This window comes from Marmota flaviventris, chromosome 18, assembly GCF_047511675.1.
Source record: "Marmota flaviventris isolate mMarFla1 chromosome 18, mMarFla1.hap1, whole genome shotgun sequence".
Taxonomy (NCBI): domain Eukaryota; kingdom Metazoa; phylum Chordata; class Mammalia; order Rodentia; family Sciuridae; genus Marmota; species Marmota flaviventris.
The window spans coordinates 90,700-117,349 of record NC_092515.1 but is presented as its reverse complement, the minus strand read 5'-3'; the positions used below and the strand labels follow the sequence as shown (position 1 = coordinate 117,349).

The 26,650-nt window shown below is 51.4% G+C and overlaps 3 protein-coding genes and 1 non-coding gene across 6 annotated transcripts; 2 read left to right on the top strand and 2 right to left on the bottom strand.

The window, feature by feature from the left end:
* The first annotated feature begins 2,633 nt into the window (after positions 1 to 2,633).
* Positions 2,634 to 2,706, top strand: Trnav-cac (transfer RNA valine (anticodon CAC)). The gene has a single exon. It is a non-coding gene; the product is annotated as a tRNA-Val (tRNA).
* A 9,030-nt stretch (positions 2,707 to 11,736) lies between these two features.
* On the top strand, positions 11,737 to 17,667 carry Trim28 (tripartite motif containing 28). Its single transcript, XM_027921104.2, has 17 exons — positions 11,737 to 12,094; positions 12,383 to 12,495; positions 12,682 to 12,814; positions 14,497 to 14,632; positions 14,713 to 14,829; positions 14,903 to 15,017; positions 15,094 to 15,240; positions 15,334 to 15,448; positions 15,528 to 15,634; positions 15,718 to 15,754; positions 15,847 to 15,892; positions 15,967 to 16,219; positions 16,311 to 16,630; positions 16,714 to 16,837; positions 16,919 to 17,005; positions 17,098 to 17,235; positions 17,328 to 17,667. Exons 1-17 carry the CDS (start codon positions 11,752 to 11,754, stop codon positions 17,502 to 17,504), a joined length of 2,508 nt encoding a protein of 835 aa, XP_027776905.2. The 5' UTR covers positions 11,737 to 11,751; the 3' UTR covers positions 17,505 to 17,667.
* Positions 17,668 to 18,266: 599 nt separating this feature from the next.
* On the bottom strand, positions 18,267 to 21,888 carry Chmp2a (charged multivesicular body protein 2A). Of its 3 annotated transcripts, none has more exons than XM_027921190.3 (6): positions 21,461 to 21,888; positions 20,639 to 20,830; positions 18,928 to 19,107; positions 18,716 to 18,846; positions 18,567 to 18,628; positions 18,267 to 18,482 (listed from the first exon to the last, which is right to left on the bottom strand). In XM_027921190.3, the coding sequence occupies exons 1-6, from the start codon at positions 21,785 to 21,787 to the stop codon at positions 18,355 to 18,357; spliced, it is 1,020 nt and encodes a 339-aa protein (XP_027776991.1). In that variant the 5' UTR covers positions 21,788 to 21,888; the 3' UTR covers positions 18,267 to 18,354. The 3 variants fall into 3 exon arrangements, with proteins under 3 accessions (XP_027776991.1, XP_027776993.1, XP_071460954.1); XM_027921192.2 differs by lacking the exon at positions 21,461 to 21,888 and adding an exon at positions 21,393 to 21,453; XM_071604853.1 differs by lacking the exon at positions 21,461 to 21,888 and adding an exon at positions 21,429 to 21,452.
* A 290-nt stretch (positions 21,889 to 22,178) lies between these two features.
* Positions 22,179 to 25,427, bottom strand: Ube2m (ubiquitin conjugating enzyme E2 M). The gene is made up of 6 exons (XM_027921197.2): positions 24,732 to 25,427; positions 23,497 to 23,591; positions 23,350 to 23,388; positions 23,145 to 23,248; positions 22,781 to 22,844; positions 22,179 to 22,696 (listed from the first exon to the last, which is right to left on the bottom strand). Exons 1-6 carry the CDS (start codon positions 24,838 to 24,840, stop codon positions 22,556 to 22,558), a joined length of 552 nt encoding a protein of 183 aa, XP_027776998.1. The 5' UTR covers positions 24,841 to 25,427; the 3' UTR covers positions 22,179 to 22,555.
* Positions 25,428 to 26,650: the final 1,223 nt, after the last annotated feature.

Genomic DNA, 26,650 nt, shown 5'->3' with positions numbered 1-26,650 from the left:
CGGAGCTCTGGATTCGATCCTCAGCACCACATAAAAAAATAAAATAAAATAAAGATGTGTGTCCACCGAAAACTAAAAAATAAATATTAAAAAAAAAATTCTCTTTCTCTCAAAAAAAAAAGTATAATTGTTCTTTTTTATTAATTTCTGCCCAATGGATAAATTAAATTTTATGATAGGTATGTACATCTGAGTATGCTCTGCCTGCTCAGGTACCCAAGGCAGCCACATTAATACCAGGAGCCTCCTGTGTAAACATAAGTAGATAATTCAGGCATGCTCTGGGGAATTTGGCTTGAGAAATTATGTTTTTCATATTTTAGCATCTAATTATCAGGATGCATTCTTCTATAAGCAAGAGCTGGGGCCACATGTTCCCCTGAAATAGAGTTCCCTTCGGAAAGGCAAGATTGATGCCAAGTTCTCAGAATGAGGAGTAGCTAAAAGGCAGCATCATATGGTAACAGATGGGTATATTTTTCAGACTCTTTCTCTCTGTTTTGCAGTGCCGGGGCTCAAACACATGGCCTTGAACATGCTAGACAAAAGCTCTACCACTGAGCCATATCCCCAGCCCTTTTTACTTTTTATTTTGAGACAGAGTCTCACTAAATTGCCTAGACTGTCCTTGAACTTGCAGTTTTCCTGCTTCAGCCTCCAAGAACCTGAAATTACAGGTGTGCCCATGGCTCACAGCTTGGTCACAGTTCTTTCTGATGCTGAAGTTGTATCCTCAAATTTCGCTTCTGTGTCCTTTTAACATATCTCTACCATTTTGAGGCATGTCTTAACTTTATTGCGTATCAAGGTATTTCAGATTCACCTCAGACATTGCCTGGAATCCTCGAATATGCCTTCTCTCCCAGGTGCCCTGCTTCCGTTCTGCAGGGGAAAGTACGAAACTCTGGGTGTCTACTGTCCCTTTCTATCCTTGCCCTTCATGGAAGACATAGCTTCTTTGGGAAGGCAGTAGACAGAAGAGGTGAAGACACCCAATCGGTCCAAGAGTGGGTTGGATTCATACAGGCTAAGGTGCTCTGATGGACCACTTTTCCTCTCTAGAATTGGGTTTCCCATCTGTGATATAGCAACTGCACTAAACTGAAAGTGACTCTAATTCCTGGAACCTTTAAGTGTTACTTTATTAGAAATAGGTCTTTGTAATAATGATAACTGAAAGTGACTCTAATTCCTGGAACCTTTAAGTGTTACTTTATTAGAAATAATGGTCTTTGTAATAATGATTAAGTATCTTGAAAAGGGGACATCATCAGAATTATTTGGTGGGCCCTAAATGTAAATTGACATGCATTCTTATAATAGAGAGGCTGTGAAAATATAGACTCACAGTTCTAGAAGTGAAATCTAAAATCAAGGTGGTGGCAAGGTAGGTTTGATTTTGAGGATACTTCTCCTTGCATATTGGGGTGAGAGGTGAGAGCTCTCAGATCTTCTTCTTATAAAGACATTAATCTCATCACGAGGCCCCCACCCACTTGACTTTATCTAACCCAATTATTACCCAAAGGCTGCATTTCCAAATACTATCACATTAGGAATTAGGGCTTTACCATATGAATGACTGGGGACATAATTTAGACCATATCACTGACAGGCAGAAGAAGATGCATTTGGAGTCAGAACCCAGATTTGAAGATGGTGGTGTTAAAGATCAGAGTGATACAATCACAAGCCCAGGAATGCAGCCCAGGAATGCCTAAAGCTACCAGAAGCTGGAAGAGAGAGAGATAATCTTCTTTTGGCTTCCAGAAGTGTGAGAGACCAATTTTTTGTTTCAAGCTATCGAGTTTGTGGTAGTGTTAGAGAAGCCACAAGAAACTAGTAGAGGAACCACAGAGATTCCAAAGAGTAAATGAAAAGAGCCAGTGCTTTCTCCAGCAACCTACAGGGACAATGATCTTTTGTTTTCACCTTACTCCCACCGATACATTCCCAACATGAAACGTTGAAGTGGCAATCAGATATGCCTCCCTCTGCTAAAACCTGCCAGCTCCTCATGACAACTTGAGAAATACTCAATCAAAAACTGTGCATGATACTGCACATAGTAACTGCATTTATATCAATACAAGCAGGAGGGAAACCCAAATGCAGTCAAAGGAAGTGCAGGCTGGGCCTGCTTGTAGCCCAAGCTACTTGGGAGGCTGAAGCCAGAAGACTGCTTAAGCCCAGGAGTTCAAGTCCAGACTGGGCAACACATTAAGAGACAGTTTCAAAACAAAAATATTTTTTAAAAATGTAAACTGCAGGGTACTTATATAATGAGACTGTACACATGCAGGGCAGGGAAGGAACTAGGGCCACATGTGGCCACATGGATGTGCATTTAGGGTAGAAGCCAGGCAGAGAAGTGAAAACCCCATGTGTGTTCATGAATGGGCAAATTTTTCTAGGAGGTCAGGATAACAGCTATAGGGGAATGAAGGGCTCATGATAGCCAGTAATGTTTTTAATATCAAAGCTGGTTTTCTGGGGTACTCACTATACATATTTCTACATATCATAAACCTCCATCAAAAGGTTAGACAATTGCCAGGCTTGGTGGCCCATGCCTGGACTCCCAGCAATTCTTTATTTTTATTTTTCAATTAAAAAAATTTATTTTTCGGGCTGGGGATATAGCTCAGTTGGTAGAGTGCTTGCCTCACATGCACAAGACCCTGGGTTCAATCCCCAGTACCACCAAAAAAAAAAGGAAAAATTATTTTTCAATTAAGAAATCTATTTTTATATAGTTGTATATAGATAGAATGCATTTTTTTTTTTATTTATTTAAGAATTTTTTTAGGGGCTGGGGATGTGGCTCAAGTGGTAGCGCGCTCGCCTGGCATGCGTGCGGCCCGGGTTCGATCCTCAGCACCACATACAAACAAAGATGTTGTGTCCACCGAAAAATAAATAAATAAATATTTAAAAAAAAAAAAAAAGAATTTTTTTAGTTGTAGATGGACACAATATCTTTATTTTATTTATCCATGTATTTACGTAGTGCTGTGGATGGAACCCAGGGCCTCATGCATGCCAGGCAAGTGCTCAACCACTGAGCTACAACCCCAGCCCCTATTTTATTTATTTTTATGTGGTGCTAAGGATTGAACCCAGTGCCTCACATGTGCTAGGCAAGTGCTCTACTACTGAGCCACAGTCCCCCTGGAATTCTTAAGACTAAGGCTGGAGGATTGCAAGTTTAAGTCCAGCCTTGGCAACTTAACAAGACTCTCTCATAAAACAAGAAATAAAAAGGAGAGTTATGGCCAGGCCTGGTGGTACAAGCCTGTATTTCTGGTGACTCAGGAGGCTGAGGCAGAAGGATCGTGAGTTCAAAGCCAACCTCAGCAGTTTAGCAAGGTCCTAAGCAACTGTAAGACCCGAATTAAAAATGCCTGGGGATGTGGCTCAGGTGTTAAATGCCCTGAGTTCAATCCTTGGTGGTACCAAAAAAAAAAAGGAAAAGGAAAAAAAACAAACCCAGGGATGTAGCTCACTGGTAGAGCACAAGGTTTTAGTCCCTAGTCCTGTGGCAGAAGATGAAGCCAAAGCAGCTGTGTGTGTGTGGCAGGGTTGGGGTAGGGGAGGTGTTCAAAAACACCAGTTCTTGTGGTCCCCTAGGAAGAATTCAACAGAGGTGCACAAAGTATAGACATGAATTTATTAGAAAAATGAGAAATGAGGATCAGGTACACTGTAGGGCACTGCACAGACGGCCTCTGAAGAGAATGGAGTGGCTTTTTTAAAATTATTTATTTTTTAGTTGGACACAAGACCTTTATTTATTTATAAAATATTTATTTTTTAGTTATAGATGGGCACATCTTTATTTTCTTTTTATGTGGTGCTGAGGATCCAACCTAGTGCCTCTTGCGTGTTAGGGGAGCGCTCTACCTCTGAGGCACAATCCCAGCCCCAATTTATTTATTTATTTTTATGGGGTGCTGAGGATTGAACGTGGGGCCTCTCACGCGTTACGTGAGTGCTCTACCGCTGAGCCATAAACCCAGCCTCAGAGAATGGAGTGGCTTTTATGGAGTCTGGGGTTTTTAAGGGTTTTGGTTTCTTACCTTAGTTTCTCATTCCCTCTTTAAGTGTTTTTTTTTTACCCTTTTTATTTTGTGAGGTACCAGGGATTGACCTCAGGGGCACTTGACAACTGAGCTACATCCCCAGACCTATTTTGTATTCATTTTAGAGACAGGGTTTCATGGAGTTACTTAGTGCCTCACCGGCTGAGACGGATTCTCCTGCCTCAGCCTCCAGAGCCAGGGTGAGCCACCTGGCTTTTCTTACCCTTTGTAGAGCCTTCAGCAAATTTCCTTTGTGAGGGTTCAGATGACCTGGTCACAATGTGAGGGTTGTGAGGATCTGATCACAAGGGATTGGTGTTACATGACCTTGAAACAATCCTTTCCTTAAAGAGTTATAATTAACTATTACTGGGCGAGGTTTGGCTCACCAATTTCCATTTTCCAGATGTTTGCCTTTTGTGATAAAGTTCCCTGTGATTCCCAGTCCTGTGACTTATGAACTCTCTTTGATATATATGTATGTTGTACTGCCTGTAAAACGCAGTACAACATACATATATGTCCATCCCCTACCCCTAATCACCTGCTCAAGGTTAAACCATCTACCTACAGTAGGAAGAAAAAAATAAATAAATAAAAGAAAGAAAAAAGTCCATAGACCCCGGTTGGAGATACAGTTCAATGATACAGTTTGCTTAGCATAGGCCCTGGGTCCATCCCTGATACTACAAACAAAACAAAACAAAACAAACCTAGAAACAAAATTAACTCTTCCAAAAAGAACCCAAAGAACCAGAAAACAACACTCTCCACCCCAAAGTCCAACAGAGACAGAAAGCACAGTAGTATTTGCCAGGGGTTAATGAGAGCAGAATGGGGAGTAATTGCTGACAGGTATGGAATTTCCCCCCACTTTTTTTTTTTTTTAAGTTGTACATGGACACAATATACCTTTATTTTATTTATTTATTTTTATGTGGTGCTGAGGATCAAACCCTTTGTGCTAGGCAAGTGCTCTCCACCCTAGCCCCTGGAGTTTCTCTTTGGGATGATGAAAATATTGTAAAACTGGATAGAATTGGTGGTTGCAAGATATTGTGAATGTATTTATTTTTTTTATTTTTGGTACTCAGAATTGAATCCATGGGTGCTTAACCACTGAGCTACATCCCAGCCCTCCCTCCCTCCCTCCCTCCCTCCTTCCTTCCTTCCACAGAAGTCAGGGACACTTAACCACTGAGCCACATTTCCAGCTCTTTTTAATTTTTATTTTGAGACAGGGTCTTGCTAAGTTGCTTATGACCTCACTAAATTGTTGAGGCTGGCCTTAAATTTGTGATCCTCCTGCCCCGGCCTTAAATTTGTGATCCTCCTGCCCCAACCCGAGTTGCTGGGATTACGTGGTATGCTCCACCATGTGCTACCAGTGTATATTTTATTTATTTATTTTGGTACCAGGAATTGAACCTAGGGAGGGATTAACCCCTGAACCATATCTCCAGCTCTTCTTATTTTTTATTTTGAGACAGATCTCACTAAATTACTTAGGGACTGGCTGAACTGCTGAGACTGACTTTGAACTTGTGATCCTCTAGCTTCAGACTAGATGTAGACTTTAAAGTGAGCTGGGCTTGGTGGCACATACCTGTATGGGAGGATCACAAGTTCCAGGGCAGCTTCAACTGTGTTTCTCCTTTGCTACCAAAGCAATAACAGTGGTCTACTTTATGCTTTAAAATTGCAATCTGTTTATTTACTTATTTAGTAGTGCTGGGGATTTAACCCAGGGACTTGGGCATACAAGGCAAGCACTGTATCAACTGAGCTATATATCCCCAGCCCTGCTGGGGATAAATAGGTTTAAAAAAACCTATTTTTTAAAAAAATATTTATTATTTAGTTGTAGTTACACAAAATATATTTATTTTATTTATATGTGGTGCAGAGAATCGAACCTAGGGCCTCACAGGTGCTAGGCAAGCTGGCTCTAAAACTGAGCCACAACCCCAGCCCCCCCCCCCCCCCCAGCTAGCTCTAAGACTGAGCCACAACCCCAGGCCCCCCAAGCTAGCTCTAAGACTGAGCCACAACCCCAGCCCCCAGCCCCCCCAAGCTAGCTCTAAGACTGAGCCACAACCCCAGCCCCCCCCAAGCTAGCTCTAAGACTGAGCCACAACCCCAGCCCCCCCCAAGCTAGCTCTAAGACTGAGCCACAACCCCAGCCCCCCCAAGCTAGCTCTAAGACTGAGCCACAACCCCAGCCCCCCCAAGCTAGCTCTAAGACTGAGCCACAACCCCAGCCCCCAGCCCCCCCAAGCTAGCTCTAAGACTGAGCCACAACCCCAGCCCCCCCCAAGCTAGCTCTAAGACTGAGCCACAACCCCAGCCCCCTCAAGCTAGCTCTAAGATTGAGCCACAACCCCAGCCCCCCCAAGCTAGCTCTAAGACTGAGCCACAACCCCAGCCCCCCCCAAGCTAGCTCTAAGACTGAGCCACAACCCCAGCCCCCCCAAGCTAGCTCTAAGATTGAGCCACAACCCCAGCCCCCAGCCCCCCCCAAGCTAGCTCTAAGACTGAGCCACAACCCCAGCCCCCCCAAGCTAGCTCTAAGACTGAGCCACAACCCCAGCCCCCCCCCAAGCTAGCTCTAAGACTGAGCCACAACCCCAGCCCCCCCAAGCTAGCTCTAAGACTGAGCCACAACCCCAGCCCCCAGCCCCCCCCAAGCTAGCTCTAAGACTGAGCCACAACCCCAGCCCCCCCCCCCCCCCACTTACTTTTAAAGTGGACACATTTCTTTCTTTTCCTCTGTCCCTGCTCCTCCCTAATTACTCCCCACTCCCTAACCTCCGGGAAAATTACCTTTCTTTCCCAACCTAGGCAGAATTATCTGTCCTTGAGCACACACACCCACCACAGGAACAAAGTAATACAGACTTTGGGGATGGTACAGGAAGATCACAGAAATGAATACCTCCCAAATTAACAAGTGAATTAACAACTCTAGACTGAGAACTCTGAGTCACCTCTTTAACACACACACACATTTCTCCTTTGCTAGCAAAGCAATAAACCATTTTCCTTTTACTCAAAACCATGTCCTTGTTATTGGATTGGCATCAGGAACAAGGATGGAGCATTTGGCAACAAGAAGCTGTCTCAAAAAATAAAAGTACTCTATAGCTCTGGGTTCAATCCCCAGCACCACAAACAAAACCAAAATAGCACAAACAAAAAATACCAAACAAAAACACCCCAAACCAAAAACATCTAGAATAGTATTTGACTAAATACTTGGGGACCACCTTGGCCTAATCAAATCGACATATACAATTTCCTTTCTAGGTATAAGCCCAGAGAGATGCCAGCAAGGGTATCCTGTCTGTGTAAGGCTGTACGTCACAGTATCACAGGGAGCACAGGTGGAGAGCGGCTGCCTGGAGTCTTCACTGGGCAATGAGTCCACCAGGAAGGCCTGTGATGGACCTCCCTGTTAGGTAGCAGGGGGTAGTCTAAGCCATGGCCATTCAGAGGTTTCCATGCATCAATCCTGCTAGAGGATTGAAAGGATGAGGAAAAGGAGGCAGTAGGGACAGTATGGGCAATTAAGGAGAGAAAATGGCATATAAAGTATAGGTGGGGGACTGGGGCTGTGGCTCAGTGGTGAGTGCCCTAAACAACTAAAAATATTAAAGAAAAATAAAGGTCCACTGACAACTAAAAAAATATATATTTTTTAAAAAGTACAAGCTGGGCATGGTGGTGCATGCCTGTAATCCCTGCAGCTCAGGAGGCTGAGGCAGGAGGATCATGAGTTCAGTTAGCCTCAGCAAAAGTGAGGCACTAAGTAATTCCGTGAGACCCTGTCTCTAAATAAAATACAAAATAAGGCTGGGGATGTGATTCAGTGGCTGAGTATAGCTCAGAGGTTCAATCCCCAGTATGAAAACAACACCAACACCAAAAAGAAAACAAATGGAAAAAAAAAAAAGAGGTGGGGGAACAGCAATAACAGCAATGAATTTTTTAAAAATGAAAAGAAAAAAATATTCATAGGGGAATCTCTAGAATAGGTAAATCCATAGAGATAGAAAGTTGAATAGTGAGTGTCAGTGACTGAGAGGAGAGGCTGTGAGTTTCCTAGGGTTCCCCAAACAAAATACTACAAACTGCGTTTTTAAAAACAACAAAAATTTATTCTCTCAGAGTTCCACAGGCCAGAAATCTGAATGATAGTTTTTGGTAGTGTTGGTTTCTTTGGGAATTTATGGGGGGAGACTGTGTCCCATGCCTGTCTGATGGTTTCTGAATACTCTTGGCCAACATTTCTTTGCCTTCAGACACATAATTCCAATCTCTGTCTATTCCCCTTTTCAGTACTAGATACTGGAGAGTGAACCCAGGGGTGCTCTGCCACTGAGCCACATCCCCAGCCCTTTACTGTTATTGCTATCTTTGTACTGAGGATTGAACCCATGGGGGGTTTGATTGAGCTACATCCCCAGTCCTTTTTATTTTGACCCAGGCTTTCACTAAATTGCTGAGGCTAGCCTTGAACTTGCCACCCTCCTGTCTCATTCTCCCAAGTAGCTAGGATTACATGCCCAGGATTCTGCTTCTATCTTTTTACAAGTGTTTTCCCTGTGTACACAGATCTTCTTCTAAAGGCACCAGTCATATTAGATTAAGATTTACTCTATTCCAATTGGATTCAGTGGCACATGCTGGTGACCCAAGAGACTTGGGAGGCTGAGGTAGGAGGATCACAAATTCAAAGCCAGCCTCTGCAACACAGTGAGACCCTATCTCTAAATAAAATATAAAAAGGGCTGGGGCTGGGCTGGGGATGTGGCTCAGTGCTTAAGTGCCCCTGGGTTCAATTCCAGGTACAAAAAAAAAAAAAAAATTAGCCTACTTCAGTATGACCTCATCGTTACTTTATTAAATCTGCAAAGGCCCTATTTCTAAATAACTTCATATTCACAGGTACTTCAAAATATCTTTTTGGGGACACAAATAAGCACAAGATAGGGGCATAGTGAGTTGAATATGTACCCCGCAAGAAGATACACCTGTAATATAAACTTTAGAAAGGGTCTCTGCAGATAAAATTCAACATACCAAGATTAGATCATTTTGGTTTATCCAGATAGGCCTGAAATCCAATGATGAGTGTTCCTGTAAAAGACAGAGACACATTCAGTGATGCAGCCACAAGACCTCCTTAGCATGGGTTTGGGGTGATGCCTAAGGGTAGAAGGGAGAACCAGACACAGGTGTGGAGTTTAGGGAAGGAAGAGAGGTGAGGTGGCTATCTGTGGCCAGGTCTCCAACTGGGGTGGTGGGCAGTCATCAGCTGGTTTGGATGCAGTCTGAGCAGCCCCTGCACATTGTTTTCCCCCCTCGAAGCCCTGTCTGCAAGGCCAGATTATTCCTGGTGGACCAAGGAGTGAGTCTTTTTAGAGGGTGAGCAAGGAGTACAGAGGGCAAGGGCTTGGTTCCCTGGGGAAAGAGCCAAGGCAAACTCCTGACCTGTCGTATACCTCTGGACCTCTGGCTGCCCAGCTTTTCTCAGAGAAGACTTGAGTAAAGGTCTTGCCCTGGCCCTGTTTGGCCAATCCCTGGTCTCTTCCTGGGACTGCCTGCTCTCCCTTCCCCCAGTGCTGTCCTAGCACTTTCCAAAGCTTCATTTTCCTCATCTGGATAATACAGAGATAGCAGCCTGGTGCCTGGTGGTGAGGGGATGTTCCAAGGCCTGCTATTGACACTGCCTGTCACCAGCTTGTGTGGGTGCCTCACACTGGGGACCTAGGAGATGGGAATGGGGGGTTCAGAGAGGAAGGCCTGTAAAGGGACAGCCGACACAGGGTGCCGGGGACCCGACCTCTCTCTAGGACCTGCTGGATGTACAGTCACCTCTCTGGGCAACTCCTACAGACCCCTCACTTCACTGCTTTTCACTTTACCAGTTGCTTATCCTAGTCGGCCTCCGAATCTTTGCGTTTGTTTTTGCCTGAACTGTTCTTCCTGTGCAGATGTTTGGGGGCAGCTCCAGGGCTAGCCACTACCATCTTCCACTTTTTTTTTTTTTTTTGCTACAGGATCTCTCTGGGTTGCTCAGGCTGGCCTGGAACTTTGGATGCTCCTGCCTCAGCCGCCCAAGTGGCTGGAGGACGCTCGTGCGCCGCTCTGCGACTGTCCAAGTCGCCAGCCAGGGTCCAGGCCGGGTCGTGGCGGCGGGGCAGCACTGGGGAGGGCACTGAGCGGCCCAGCAGAGCCAGAACAAAGGCAGGGGCGGGGACAGGCCCGCGGTCCCCAGCTTCGCCGCGATAAAGGCCACGTTGGCCTGGCGGCCAGCCCCGGAGACCTTGTCTCCAGCGCTCTGCAGAAAGCCGCAGACCATGGCGTTTCTTCCTGCCGAGTTCCTGCAGGGTCCCCTTTCCTCGGGACCCGCTGCTCCCCAGATAGCTTTAGTCGCAAGCTCGCGCCTTGACCCGGAATCTTCCCCGCCAGATCCTGCTCCCCTCTGTGGGACTGCTCTCCTCCAGACCCTTTTTTCTCTCAAGAAAATAATCTCGACACAGAACCTGCTTCTCTACATTATTTTTTTGGTACTGGGGAATGTACCCAGGGGCGCTTAACCCGAGTCACATCCCCAGCCCTTTTTGCATTTTATTTAGAAATAGGGTCTCAATGAGTTGCTTAGGGCCTCCCTAAATTGCTGAGGGTGGCTTTTAACTCAGGATCCTCCGGCCTCAGCCTCCAGAGCCGCTGGGATTACAGGCAGGAATCACCGCACCCGGCCCTCCCACATGGGAAAAAAAGACATAGGGCAGGCTAAAACACAAGGAGTCTTTGGGGTTTGGGCAGAACTTTACGAACTGGCCTGCTTCTCACTTAGTGGATTTCCAGGTTTCCAAAATTCAACGATACTGAGGTTACAATTGCCTCCACCTCGAGGCAGAACCCAGCCAAACGCCCCTCCACCTGCGCCACACCCACTGCACGTTGGGCCCGCCCCCTCTCCAGAAGCCATGGGGACGTAGCGGCAGACGTCTCACCCCCAACCGAAGGGCGGGGACTGAGTGGAGGTATGCAATGCCCAAGCTCGAGAACGCAGCCTACCACGGCGCGTTCGGTGGGGACGTGGAGCTAGGCAGAAATCACGCTCCGTGAACAGTGCAGACGCCCTGCTCGCGATTTCAGTTGCGGCGGTGACGTCAAAGAAACCACGCCCCCTTCCAGGTCGTGCCGAAGTGGGGTTGGCCGTGGTGGGCCGACCCCGCGCGGGCGCGTGCGTACTCGCGGGCTTGCCCCCGGCGCCCGGCTTGAGCCCCGCCCCCGGGCGTTCGGCGCTCACCGCGCGTGCGCGTCGGCGTCGGCGCCAGTTATTTCTGTCCCGCCCCCAAACCGCGGCTCTTTCTGCGAGCGGGCGCGCGGTCAGGCGGCTGTACGCGGAGCTTGTGGCGCGTGTCTCGGCGGTAGCTGAGGAGGAGGCTTGGGGGGCGCCGTTGCGAGGTGATCAGGCAGCAGCCGGCCCTGCCTCAGCAGCGCCCCGCACGCGGCCAGCGGCAACCCCAAGAGACGCGTGGCGGCGCTCGGCCTCGCGGCGTCGGCGGCGGCCCAGCCGTTGGCGGCGAGTGGGTCTGCGCCTGCGCGGCGGGCCCCGCGCCCCTCCTCCCCCCTGGGCGCCCCCGGCGGCGTGTGAATGGCGGCCTCGGCGGCGGCGGCGGCCTCAGCGGCCGCGGCCTCGGCTGCCTCAGGCAGTCCTGGCCCCGGCGAAGGCTCGGCGGGCGGCGAGAAGCGCTCCTCCGCCTCTTCGGCCGCGGCCTCGGCCTCGGCCTCGGCCTCTGCGTCCTCGCCTGCGGGGGGCGGTGGCGAAGCTCTGGAGCTGCTGGAGCACTGCGGCGTGTGCCGGGAGCGCCTGCGGCCGGAGAGGGAGCCGCGACTGCTCCCCTGCCTGCACTCGGCCTGTAGTGCCTGCCTCGGGCCCGCAGCGCCTGCCGCTCCCAATAGCTCGGGGGATGGCGGCGCAGCGGGCGACGGCGCCGGTGAGTACCGGGTGGCGGGGCGCCCCTCCCCCTCCCCGCAACCCCTGATCCGGACGCGCCGCCGAGACCCCGGACTGCGCCTGTGCGAGCGCACAGGGGCCGCGACCGGGTTTGGCCTGAGCGGGTGGTGGGCCTTGGTGGTGACAGTGGGGCCTGAGATGGGCGTCTGACTGAAGTTGGAGGAAATCTGGCTCGGGGAGTGGAGGGTCGCTTCCGCTGGAGAATGGGGGTTCAGCCTAGGTGCAAGGGAGCGTCGTTCTCAAATCCCTGCCCCTCTGCCTTTCACAGTGGTGGACTGTCCGGTGTGCAAGCAACAATGCTTCTCCAAAGACATCGTGGAGAATTACTTCATGCGGGATAGTGGCAGCAAGGCTTCCTCCGATGCCCAAGATGCGAACCAGGTGCGTTCTGCTTTAGAGGAACCTAGTACCAGCTCCAGTTGTTACTTTCTAGGTAACATCACAGCCCTGGTGGGTTGCCTAGCTTGAGGAACAGACCCACCATATTCTCGCGATGTATTTCCTGGGAGGTAAACCCGGATCTGTCAGGTTGTCCTGCTTTTTGTGATCCTGTCTTTTCCCTGACAGTGCTGCACTAGCTGTGAGGATAATGCTCCAGCCACCAGCTATTGTGTGGAGTGCTCTGAGCCACTATGTGAGACATGTGTGGAGGCTCACCAGCGGGTGAAGTACACTAAGGACCACACTGTGCGCTCTACTGGTATGTGGTGGGGTTGTAGCTGGAGCTGCCCTGTGTATGTCTTTAGTTGCTTATGGTGCTGGTTTTCATCTGGAGGTGGGTTCTAGGGTGGTACCTTCCAAAAAGCCTGAGGGCAGAACTCAAAAATAGTTCTGCCTAGGCTCTGGTTTGCAATCTCTCTGCGGGCCTAGGTGGAAGGAAAAAAAAGGCCATGGGGTAGGGGAGGCATAGGGTCCCTCAGCTACAGGGGTACTGAGGATTCAAGAAGGTCTTCTTGGAAGCACCCTGTCATAGAGGGCCCAGGTTGGTGAAGGGCTGAACATATGCAGTTACATAAAAAACAAGATATGAGGTGCTTACTGGGTTTTGGGATCTCTGGCACTTGGCTTTAGACTTGCAGTGGGGAAAGTGGGGTTTCTGGACCATCATTGATGGTGAGTACTAGAATATGTCAGCTGTTGAGGCTGACGTATCCTACCTAAAGCTTAGTTATGTATTTGTAGGTTTTTCTGAGTATGTGGGTTTGGGTTGGAAAGGGGTTTGTGTGATAGTGGAGTTTGAGAGCTGTGGGTCCTGAGAAGCTGAACTGGGAGGAATGGGCAGGGATCTGCAGAGGTCCCAGCTTTCAGGTTCTTGGCCAGTGTTGAAGGAGGTGGGCTGCATAGAAGCCTAGGTCTGATTGATCTCTGTTACGTGCTACATAATTCAGGCCTGATCAGTATAGTTAGGGCTTGATTAGTGTTGAGCAGGAAAGAGACTGATGTGCCTGATTTTCTAATGGGGAGACTGGTGTGGGAGTTATTGGCTTGTTGGTTTTTAGTGGTATTACTCTTAACACCAGGACCCTGCCCCAGAGAGTGAACCTGTAACATTCTGAGAGTCCCATTGTAACATTTTGTCTCCTACTTTGAGAAGTCTCAGCTGGGTATCCTAAGGGTCTTTCATTTGTAAGGAATTCTTTTTGTTAGGGAAGAGGGAAGACAACAATGAAGAGGAGAAAGGTAGCCAATTGGAAGATGGTTTGTAGGTGGGCAGAACACTGAACAATCACCCGGATAAGTTTCAAGTAGAGAGAGTAGTGAATTCTCTATTGATAAGCTGTCTTTCTTTTTTTTTTTTTTTTTTACTTGTTAATTTGTGGTACTGAGAATGAACCCAGTGCCCCACACATGCCAGGCAAGTGCGCTACCCCTGAGCCCCAGCCCCAGCCACTTATTTGTTTGCAAATAAATACTTAAAAAAATAAATATTTAATTTTGAGTTGTAGATGGACAGTATACCTTTATTTACGTGGTGCTGAGGATCGAATCTAGTGCCCCATGCATGCCAGGCATGAGCTCTACCTCTGAGTCACAATCTCAGCCTTTATTTTTAATACATATATATTTTATGTTTATTTTAATGTGCTGAGAATTGAACCCAGTGACTCACATACCAGGCAAGCACTCTACCACTGAGCCACAACCCCAGCCCTGACAGGCTGTCATCGTTAATCTTTCATTGTTACTCATGGAAGCTAATAGAAATGGAGTTTTTTCTTGAGCAAGCTGGGGGAGATTGTTTGGGGAGCAAGGAGCAGCCACTGCCATGTGCCATCTAGGCTTTCTCAATAGAATAGACAGGAAATATCCCAAGCCCTGTCTACTGGCCCAGTTAGAATTGGCCAAGAGTAGGGTCCAGCCTCATGGTTCTTAACTTCTCAGGGCCGGCCAAGTCTCGGGATGGTGAACGTACTGTGTATTGCAATGTGCATAAGCATGAACCCCTTGTGCTGTTCTGTGAGAGCTGTGATACCCTCACCTGCCGGGACTGCCAGCTCAACGCCCACAAGGATCACCAGTGAGTCCCAGAGCACAGCGGGTGGGTGGATGCCACTTCTTCTTGGGCTCAGCATTCAGGTAAACCTTCTTTGCTCTCAGGTACCAGTTTCTGGAGGATGCAGTGAGGAACCAGCGCAAGCTCCTGGCTTCATTGGTGAAGCGCCTTGGGGACAAACATGCCACATTGCAGAAGAGCACCAAGGAGGTTCGCAGCTCGTAAGTGTGGATGTGAGAGGTGTGGGGAACCCTGGGTAAGACACTTCCTAGCTTGACCTACCTTGTCCTCCAGGATCCGCCAGGTATCTGATGTGCAGAAGCGTGTGCAGGTGGATGTCAAGATGGCCATCCTGCAGATCATGAAGGAGCTTAACAAGCGTGGCCGAGTGCTGGTCAATGATGCCCAGGTAAACCTTGTGCAGGTGGAGGAGTACCTGGGTACCCACTGCTTTCCTTGCTGACCTTGTTCCCTTTTATCCACAGAAAGTGACTGAAGGGCAGCAGGAGCGTCTGGAGAGGCAGCACTGGACCATGACCAAGATCCAGAAGCATCAGGAGCATATCCTGCGCTTTGCCTCTTGGGCTTTGGAAAGTGACAACAACACAGCTCTGCTGCTTTCTAAGAAGCTGGTGTGTGGTGGTGGGCTACGGTTGGGTGGACCTCTGCACTCTGGGGTTCTATTTGTTGTCCAGTGTTAATGTCCCACTTACTTGTCCCACCAGATCTATTTTCAGTTGCACCGAGCCCTCAAGATGATTGTGGATCCCGTGGAGCCACACGGTGAGATGAAGTTTCAGTGGGACCTCAACGCCTGGACCAAGAGTGCCGAGGCATTTGGTGGGTTCCAGTTTTTGCCCTTGTTCTACTTTGGTGCCACCCTAGAGACTGTACCTACTTAGCTTTTTCTTTTCTTCAGGCAAGATTGTGGCTGAGCGTCCTGGTAGCAATTCCACGGGCCCTGCGCCCATGGCTCCTCCAAGAGCTCCAGGGCCTCTGAGCAAGCAAGGCTCTGGTAGCGGCCAGGTGAGCAGGGGAGAGGACCCAGGGAGAGGCAGGGCATAGGGTCGAATTGAGACTGAGGTTCTCTTGCTCTGCTCTGTTTGCAGCCAATGGAGGTACAGGAAGGTTATGGCTTTGGGTCAGGTGAGTGCGTCTTTCTGGGGGCAGGGTGAGAGGACGTGATAATGCCCTGTGCCTACCCCACTTTGTCATCTTCATATTTGTGTTCTCAATAGATGATCCCTATTCAAGTGCAGAACCACATGTATCAGGCATGAAGCGGTGAGTGGCCGTCCTTAGTGGGGTGGGGTGAGGGATAGGGACAAGTGGATGCTTAAGCCAAGGTCTACTTACAGAGCCCGCTCAGGTGAGGGTGAGGTGAGCGGCCTCATGCGGAAGGTGCCACGGGTGAGCCTCGAACGCCTGGACCTGGACCTTACAGCTGATAGCCAGCCACCTGTCTTCAAGGTCTTTCCAGGCAGCACCACTGAGGACTACAACCTCATAGTTATTGAACGTGGTGCTGCTGCAGCGGCTGCTGGTCAGCCAGGGAGCATGCCTCCGGGAGCCCCTGGTGCACCGCCCCTGCCTGGCATGGCTATTGTTAAGGTGAGCTTGTCCCAAGGGACCACTGGAAGGTGGCATTTGGTCACCGGGGTCTGGCTGGCTTCTCTCTTGAACACCTTTCACTGCCTTGTAGGAGGAAGAGACGGAGGCTGCTATTGGAGCCCCTCCTGCTGCCACTGAGGGCCCTGAGACCAAGCCTGTGCTGATGGCTCTGGCTGAGGGCTCTGGCACTGAAGGTCCCCGCTTGGCCTCACCTAGTGGCAGCACCAGCTCAGGCCTAGAGGTGGTGGCTCCAGAGGGTACTTCAGCCCCAGCTGGTGGCCCAGGTACCCTGGATGACAGTGCCACCATTTGCCGTGTATGCCAGAAGCCAGGTGACTTGGTCATGTGCAACCAGTGCGAGTTTTGCTTCCATCTGGACTGCCACCTGCCTGCCTTGCAGGATGTGCCAGGGTGTGTATGAGGCTGGGTGGGGTCTGGGTAAGGCATGATAACTGGGCAGGTTCCTGTGCATTCCCTCCTCTTTTTCACCCCAGGGAGGAGTGGAGTTGCTCCCTCTGCCATGTGCTCCCTGACCTGAAGGAGGAGGATGGCAGCCTTAGCCTGGATGGTGCCGACAACACTGGCGTGGTTGCTAAGCTCTCACCAGCCAACCAGAGGGTAAGGGCTGAGCTGCTGAGATATGGTTGGCATAGTGGGTTTGATCTATGTTCTGTATTATAGCTCTGACATCTATTGTAGAAATGTGAGCGTGTTCTCCTGGCACTATTCTGCCATGAACCCTGCCGCCCCCTGCACCAGCTGGCTACCGATTCTACTTTCTCTCTGGTATGTTGATTCCTAGGGTCTAAGAGTAGAGGTGGAGTATGCTGGATTTCCACTGTCAAAGGTCAGAAGTGTATGTTGTCTCTTGCCTGTAGGAGCAACCTGGTGGCACCCTGGACCTGACCTTGATTCGTGCTCGCCTCCAGGAGAAATTGTCACCCCCTTACAGCTCCCCCCAAGAGTTTGCCCAGGATGTGGGCCGCATGTTCAAGCAGTTCAACAAGTTGACAGAGGTGAGCCTGGTAGAATGAGGGCATGGGTGTGGGGGAAGTGGGAGGAGGAAGCCAGGGACTACCCACCCATTGTGCACCCTTGCCTGTCCCAGGACAAGGCGGATGTGCAGTCCATCATCGGCCTGCAGCGCTTCTTCGAGACGCGCATGAATGAGGCCTTCGGTGACACCAAGTTTTCTGCTGTGCTGGTGGAGCCCCCGCCGCTGAGCCTGCCCAGTGCTGGCCTAAGTTCCCAGGAGCTGTCTGGAGGCCCTGGTGATGGCCCCTGAAGCTGGGGCCCTTATGGCCTGGCCAGCCCAGCTCTGATCTGTCCTGTTACCCCATCCCTATCCCAACCCTGGTGGCCTAACTCCTACTCCTTGGTGGCCCCATCCCCAGTCCCTCACAAAAATGGTTTTTACTTCTATGGATTTAATAAAAACTTCACCAGTTCCTCAGGCCTTGGCTGGTTGGGGGCTATAGTCCTGGGGCTTCGTTTCTGCCTGCGTATACTCCTTACTTCCATCAAGCACTTGGCTCCCAGGGCCCTTTTTTTCAGAGGGCCTGAATTGGGTGTGGCGAAGAACATCCCTCAGGCTTTTCTTGGCATTGGAGGAAGAGGTCATATGTACAGGGTGGTGGATATACACTAGTGTCTAATAAGGGCTGCAGGCCCCGGGGCAGCTTACTAATGAGTACTTTTGAGCTTATAGCCATTGTCAAATTGGGGTTCCATAGCCAACCTGGTGTGTTGAGATTTCTAGTCTGTCCTATGACTCTCAAGCTACTCTTTGGGTGCATTCCAGTGGAGCCCACTGTGTAGTTGGCTAGGACTGTCTTTAAGTTCTCATCAAGCCACTTCCAGGTCAAACCTTGTTGGGTGTTAAAAACTGTTTAGGGAGTTTGCCATTGGGTCAGAGATAGCAGGGCCCCCAAATCTCTTGAGTATGCCAGGTCAGCTGCTTGTCCAACCTAGTGCCAAACCCCAACCAGTATGGAATTTGGGTCCCAAGGACATAAGGCCTAACCCCATGTGAGGCTACTCACACAGGTTTGGGATTAAGTGTCCAATTTTATTACAGAGGGCATGGTAAAGACCCTGGGTGTCTGTTTCGGACATCCCCCTTGGCAGTGGGGTCATCAGTCTCTTCTTAGGTTCTTGAGTCTCTCTTCCAGATCTGCGTCTGCATCAGCCAGGGCTGAAGCTGTGGCCTCTGCCTTCTTCCCACCAGCAGCCACGCTCAGTGAGCCTCCAGTCGAGGGGAGATCTGAAAAGGGGAAAAGTTAGGGTTAGAGTAGGGAGAATGGCCAAGGGCTGTGGGTGGGAAATCTTGAGAGTTTGCAGCACTCACTTGACAGTTCATCCGTCAGGCTTAGTCCCAGCTCATCCAGGACCTGGGACACAACAGCATCACTAGGGAAGAGGAGGAATTTGTTGAGAACTATGCACAGGTTGAGGATCAGGAAAACATCCCCACCTTAACCACCCAGTTCCCCACACCTCTCCTCTTCATCCTCCTCGTCCCCCATGGCATCATCAATGGCATCATTCATCATCTCCTCCTTCATGTCCATGATCTCTGCCTGCCGCTCAAATTCCATCATGATCTTCTGGATCTGGGGCAATTTCAGCTGGAAGTAGGTAGGGTGACTTGGGTCAGTAGGGTCAGTGGGGGTAGGGTGGGGTGGAAAGAGAAATTGGGAAAGAAATACCTGTCTGTTCATGGTGCCCATGGCCTTGGTAACACCCTTCATGGCTTGTGCCATTGAGTTGTTGGACTTCAGTGTCTGTATCTTGAGGGACACAGCCTGGATATTGGCGCGCATCAACACAAACTTGCGTACATAGCGCCTGGTACGCACCAAGTCTTTTGCCATGATGCGCACAGCATCCTGCGGAATAGGGAAGTATCAAAGATGAGGTCATGAAATTATGTTTTAATATTGGGGTCTCCAAAGATCTTTATCTGGCTAATAGAAGGGTCATTTTTTTTTAAGATTTTAATTTATCATTGTGAGATTTTCTTTTTTTTTTTTAGAGAATTTTTAATATTTTTTAGTTTTTGGCGGACAACATCTTTGTATGTGGTGCTGAGGATCGAACCTGGGCTGCATGCATGGCAGGCGAGTGCGCTACCGCTTGAGCCACTTCCCCGGCCCCGAAGGGTCACTTTTTTAACCAGGGATTTAAACCTGGGGGCCTTTATCACTGAGGTACATCCCTAGCCCTCTTTAATTTTTTTTTTTGGAAGATTTTTTTTTTTCTTAAAGCAGGGGGTAGATATCGGGGATTGAACTGGGAGGGGGGCACTCGGGTATGGAGCCACATCTCTAGTCCTTTTTTGCATTTTATTTAGAGATAGGGTCTGAATTGCGGAGTGCTCACTTTTGCTGAGGCTGGCTTTGAACTCATGATCCACTTGCCTCAGCCTCTTGAGCTGCTGGGGATTATAGGCATGCACTACCATGCCCAGCTTACCCTTTTATCATGTAAGGTCTTCCTGATCCCTAAATGTTGGAAGGCAGGCCCAGACTTCCTTTAATTCACTCTACACAAAGAATCTGCCTCATTGCGGGGGATGGAGCCCTCACAGAGTGCCTCTGTGAGGGGCAAAAATAACCTGCATAGCCAATTGTAGTGGTGCACAACTGCAATCCCAGCACTAAGGAGGCTGAGGCAGTAGGATTGCAAGTTTGAGGCCAACTGCAGCAATTCAACAAGACCCTGTCTCAAAGGACTGGGGATGTAGTAGCTCAGTGATCAAAGTGACCCTGGGTTTAATTCCCAGTGCACAACAAAACATCAAAAACTCTTTTGCCTCTTTCACTTAAAGCCTACAGCGAAGGCTGTGTCCTGAAATATACCAAGCCAAACACAGTGGTGCACATCTGTAATCCCATTGACTTGGAAGGTCAAAGCTGAAGGATCCCAAGTTTTGAGGTTAGCCTCAGCAAGTTAGCAAGAACCGGTCTCAAAACACCTCTAAGTTTGATTCCCAAGTACTACAAAACTAAGACTAAACATCTTCCTGACGCTTTACAGCTGCTCAGAAAGTCACCCCTTAAAGGCTCTGCTCCCTTCTTAGTGCTCTCCCTACTAGATGACTTCCTTTCTTTTGGCCAAATATTACTCTTGTGCTCCAACCCTTCATAGAGCTAATTCTGAGCAGTCTGGCCCCCAGTTTGCTAAGGCTCTCCAATGTCTGCTGGATGCACTCCCTTGCCAGATCTGAAGATTGTTCACACTTTGGCTGACAGCACTTCCATAGATAAGACTTCCAGATCCCCAAACTAAGGGAGCCCTCTTCATCCTTTACTCAGCATTCCTCAAAGGACTTGTTTTCTGGTGTCCTGTCTCGTCCACTGTCATCACAACAGTATCTGGTTGAGAGCTGGCACTTTGCCCCTGATCATTGGCACTTACCATCTGGCCCTGCTTGGCCATCTTTTTGATATCCGCAATGATTTTCTTCTCCTGGGTCTCTAGTTTCTGCCTCTCCCGGTCCAGCTCCCGCATGGCGCGGTTCAGGGCCCGCTGGTTCTGCCGCAGTAGCTCCTCTGGTGTCTTCCGGCGCCCAAACAACAGGTCCATGGTGGCTGGAGCCCGCTGGCAGGCCTGGGACAGATGTGAGGGGCAGCTATAGGGTGTTGTGCCCAGAAGGAGGGCAAGAGGCAGAACAGGCTCACATAGGGAGACTGGAGTGAGGACAGGAGGTGTGAACAAAGCCTCAGAGATAGGAGCTTTAGAATACCCCTCAGGGACAGTCAGAAAAGAAATTATCCATTATGCCACCCCAAGCCCCTTCACCTTTCCCAGCAATTTCAGGGTGTGGAAGTTTGGGCTCCCCTTTCAGACCCAGGGGTGTGGCCCTGAGACTGGAAATGGGTGAATGGGTATGCCGGGATAAGACAGACCCTGAGCACAAAAAGAGGGCAGGATGGGTGAAAGCCCCGAACAAGGTGGATCTGGGGGCTCTGAGGGTGGACAATGGCACCAGGATTGGGGTCCCCGACTGCTGAGGAAACTCCGGAGGGCAGTCGGAGGCACTGGCACCCTGTACACCGAGGGCTGGGTCTGGAACGTCGGGGGCCCCGTCGCAACGAGGGCAAGGCGGTGTGTGTGTGGGGGGCCCAGATGATGAGGACTGGGTCCCAGGGAGGAGCCTGACCCTGGATACCTAAGCCTAGAGAAACCTTCGTACACCGCCACCCACCCGGGACCTGAGGCCCAGCAGGAGCCACTCACCGGAGCAGGCACAGGGAGTTGCTTCCGCTTCCGGGTCACGCGCCACTTGCTCAGATCCCTGGCGTACCCACTAACGAAGGCCTCTCGGTTCTGTCGTCTTCGCCGCCGCCGTTTCCGGATTAAACGACTTGACGTCACAGGCCCCACCCACACCCGGAATGCTGGGAAGTAGCTGGCGCGCACGCGCACTAAGATAGGCCTGCGCCCAAGCGCCTGCGCACCAGTTCCCGTGTCTTTGCCAAAGGTTCGAGGGCGTTCCCTGGGTCGGAGTCCCGCCCTAGTGAACCGAGCTAGGGCGCGGGTCGCGTCCGCAGCCGAGAAGTGCATCTCTGGGTGCCTTCAGTCTAGACATTCTGGAGGGCCCCCGTGCCACCGCCTAGGGCACAGTTCATCCGTGCAACCCTGACTTCTGCCTGAGGCCTCGGACAGCGCCAAACAGGAGCCCCCTCCGTGTCGCACATGGCAAAAAGGGGCAAAGCTGGAGATGCTACGCGCTGACAGGTGCCAGGAAGCCACAGATTAGAGGCCTGCCCTCCTCACCCCAGAGCAAGCGTCATCCCACCCAACCCAAGGCCATCCCAGGTACCAGCAGTGTTTGTAGGGTGACCAAATGCCACCCCACCTGCGACCATCCACTTTCCACTGCCCTCACCCCCTTCAGACCCCTGAAGGACCTTACCTGACCCTCCCATCCCACAGAAGGAAGAGGCAGAGGCCATGCAGTAACATTCCCCTTTAATAGCCTGGTGGGACCTCCGGTGGTGGAGAGGTGGGTTGCCTGGGCCCAGTTACCCAGGCCCCTTGCCCACCCACCCCACAGCCCAGAGTGGGGGGCTGGAAAGCACCCAGCGGGGGGCTAGACAAGCCAATTCATTTCCCATCGCTGAGCAGGTCGGGGGGGAGACAGCGCCGACCATAATCACGTGATGGTTAAAAAAAAATAACTAGGGGCAGGTAGCAGAGAGGGGAGGCAAGGCCAAGGCAGAGGATTCCCCCCACCGGTTGCCCCCACCCCCCCACCCCGTGGCTCCCCAATAAATATTTGCAGGGAATGCCTGGGCTGGTGGCCCTGGCGGGGGCAGGTATATGCCAACCCTATTTCAGGCAGCGCTCGAAATAGGTGGAGCCGATGTAGCCACCTCTCATGGAGCGCTGCACATTCTGTTCAAACAGCCGCCGGTTGTTCTGCAGGACTTCCGCAGCCTCCTTGTTCAGTGGGTCTTCAGGGTTGGGCTCCTGTGACCAGTACAAGTGGGGGTCAACAGGCCAGAGAGGAAGAAAGCCAACCTCCCCAAGTCCCAAATGCCCACTCCTACTCACCAAGAAGAGATACTGCAGGCCATAAATTATGGAGTTTATCGTAAGGACTGGCTTCCAGTCCTCTCTGTGGGCAGAGAGCATCAGGGTCAGGCTGGTGAGTGGGAGGCCACTACAGGCTCTGGTGGTACTGAATAGGTCAGGGTCAGGGCATGCAGGAGTGAGGATTTGAGAAACTAGCGAGGCAGGGAGCAGGACAGGCCATGGAAAAAAGTCGGGTTGGGCCATTAGGAAGATGACTTGGAGATAACAGGACAGAGGGATGCAGGCCATAAGGGGGAGAGAAGGGATGGAGAGTGATGCAGTTAGCTATAAGGGGGACTGGCAGGTAGGGCTGGGGAAGGAAGTGGAGGGCCAGTGCCCTTACCTGAGGATGTTGAGGCAGACATTGCCCTCGAGGTCAATATTGGGGTGATAAACCATTGTCTCACACTTCACCTTGGGGGGATCATGTGGGTAACCCTGGCCCACCTGGCTCCAGGAAAAGAAAAAGGAGGTGGGTAGGTGCCTGACAGGGCCTCAGATGCTGCCTCCTCAGTCCATGGAGCTACCTCTGCCCATTTGGGACTCACCTTAAAACTGAACACAAACTTCCCACTCTTGTAGAAGCCCTGGGAGGGAAGAGAGAAGGTGGTAGGGCCCCATCCTGCAGAGCCAAAGTATCCCTTCTCTTGCTCTGTTCTTGGGAGTCTGGCCAGTACAAGTTGGGCCACACTTACCTCATCAGGACAGATAACCAGCTTGAAGTTGAGGAGGTCGTCCGGGTCTGAGAAGCTGATGTCACAGGTTTTGGGCAGGTTCAGCTCGTTTATGTCTGCATTTGGGCAGCAGAGAAAGAGGCCAGAGAGGGAGGAAGAGGCTCATGAGAGAAAGGAGGGAGCTCTGCACAGGTGTCAGAAAGTCCTGATGGATTCATCACAGACTCTATGGACTCTGTCTTGCGCTATGTTTCCACACCTCACCTCTAACCCATTCTGTATTCTCTGCTTTCTCTGTTCCAGTCTCTAGCTGGGCTCTTCTGGATACACAGCACACGGAAAACATGCATCTTTAATTGTCCCACCACCTGGGCCAAGGTGAACACTAATTCTACTAAATTCACAGCCCTAAATACCCCCAAACTCAGTTCCCCAAGTGACTCCACTCTCATGTGGCCCCCATTCTAAAAGTCCTGGCATCTAACAGCCTCTGAACATCCTAACCCCAGGCTCCCCAGTCATGACTTCCACTCTTCACAGTGTTTATTCATCCATCCAAACTCAACGACCTTGACTCACCATACCCTAAATCGTCCCCTCTGTATCAAAACACTCCTCCTCCTCATCTCAAACCCAGGTTCCCGTCTGACCCTCACACTTTCAAGTGCTCACCTTCCCACTCCTTGTGACTCTTGAGATTCCCAGCATGATAGCCTAAATTTCCCCTCTTCAGCCTCTGACACCCACTATCCCTTCCAGCTCCACAAACTCCAAACTGCTGTCTAACCCCCAAACCCATGAGTCTGGGGCCCTTTTCTGACTCAGATTCCCAGCGATCCCAGCATCATATACTAAACTGTCTCTTACTCATTTCCCCAATTCTCGGTGCTCGCTATCCCTCTGGAGCTTCACCCCAAAGCCAAGTTCTGGTCTGACCTCCAGACTCTCGAGCCCCCGCACCCCCACCTTATACTCAGATTCAAGGGCCCTAATACCAGACGTCAGGCCTTCAGAATACCCCAAGCCCCCGCTACCGGGTCTCTTATGTGACCCTCCCTAGTGGCCGCCTTACCCTAACCCCGCTTTCGGCATTACAGTCCTCAAGTTCTGACCTCCGACACGCCACATCCGCGGCCCACCATCCCTGACCCTCGGTGACCACATTTCCCCATTCCTGACTCCCTCACTGTCCTCCCCTGGGCCCTGTCCTCCGACCCCCTCCCCCCCGGCCCCAACCCCCATCCCCCGACCAATACCCTTCTGGATTCGCAGCTGCGCCGCCGACGCCTTCTTGCTGCTGCCCTTGGTGCCGCCGGCCGACTCCTCCTCCTTCTTCTGCTGCTTCAGCGAGAACAGCTTGATCATCCTGCCGCCGCCGCCGCTGCCGCCGCCGCTGCGGGGCCCGGGACCCCGGCCACCCGGCCCCCCGCTGCCGTCCGCGCCTCTTCCGCTCCTTGGACCCGCTGCCGCGGCCTCCTCCGCTGCTGCCGCCGCCCGCCCGGCCTGCCGCGCTGCTCCGCGCCCACCGCGCGGCCCGCCTCGGCTCCCGTAGTCCGGCTCTGGCCTGGCCCAGCGCCTCGGTCTCGCTCGGCGGCGTTCGGGCAGATTCGGCTATTCTCGGGCCCGATCGGCCCCGCCCCACCTTCTCCCGGCCGCTCCCTCCTCCCCCTCGCCCGCTCAGGTCTTCCGAGGCCCAGCTAAGGCTGCAGATGCCGGGCTTCCTGGTCCCCGCGGGTCAGAGCTCACTCGCTCCCTCTGCAAAGGGTTGAGGCTCGGGGTGGAACGAGAAAGCGGCAGCCACGGTGGTGGTAGCCGTGTACCGGTGGAGGCTCGGCTTCCGCGGTAGCAGAGGCTTTGGCGCAGAGATTGGAAACGGCCTCTGGCGCCTCACGGCTTCGGATGTTTCCGCCGCCTGCCCGCTTCGGCTCTTCTTGCCGGGCCTGCGCTGTGCGCCTGCGCAGCTCCGCAGCCCTCGTTGCTCAGCGATGGGGTTTGGGGTTCGGGCTTTTCCGGCTGGGCTCGGGTATTTCCGTTTGTGCAGGTGACGATTAAGCGGTCCCGGGCTCACTTCCGGGGACCCTCGCCGGGCGGTACAGGAAGTGATGCTTGTAGCCAACTTTGAGTGGGGCAGGTGCTTTCCCCTGGCTCTTCGTGAGTTCATTTAATGTTGCATTCAAGTGGAGCGCAATTGTGGTGGGTCAGATTAGATCCTTGCCCCCAAAAGGTCACAGACAAAGGTAGAACATGGGCGAGGACAGGATTGTTGCTCAGAGGTTGCAGGGTCGAGCCCCCTCAGTGTCCTAAGGCAAATCCAAAGGTCTCCTCATGGAAATTCGATTGAGGTAAATTAACAGAAAATTCGTATTGTTCGGAGGCTGAAGCAGGAGGATCTCTTGAGCCCAGGAGTTACGGGCGACAAAGCAACACCCTGTCTCTTAAAGACAAACATTGTGCCACAAAGTGGTGGTTACTGTGTAGGTTTACAGGCCAGAGTGGCCCTTGGGGGATGGGGCACTCTTCGCTCGCCGGGACCCGCCAAAGGGCACCGCCTCCTTGGTACCTCCCCACCGCTTTCGGGGTTCCGCAGGCGTGGTTATCTCTGACCCAATCACAGCTCAGCCCGCCAGGAGGGCGGGAGGAAACGGTGCGCCCAGTCAGGGACTTCCGGCCGTCACCAAGGAAACCGGGGGCGGCGCCGCGTGGGGGATGTCAGGCTAGTGTACTGCTTGACCGTCTGCCAAAGGGCAGCAGCACTAGCCTGCCAGACTGGCCCGCAGCCCTCACCTCGGCGGATTCGCTCCTCCAGCCTACTAGTTGACCCGGTCATTAAACCCCGGCATCCTCTTTTGCCTTTCCCTTGAGAGCTGAGTCTTGGAAAGGATTGGGGGGGCAAGGATGGACTCTCAGACAGCTTGGGTGTGGTGCCAGCAGGACTTCCATTGTCCATCTCAGTTTCCTCAGGCTTCTCGTGGCTAGTTCTGGGACTCACAAGGCCCCTCCAGACTCTCCCTATCCTTTTCCCACGCCTCCCCTCTTCCTCCCCTATCCTTCCCCCACCCCCCCCACCCCCCCCCTCTCTCTCCTGCTCTTCTTTCATACTCACCATTCTTAGCCACACCGCTCTGTGGCTGATTGTTTTCATAGAGATCATTTCCTCAAGAGAGTTGATGACTGT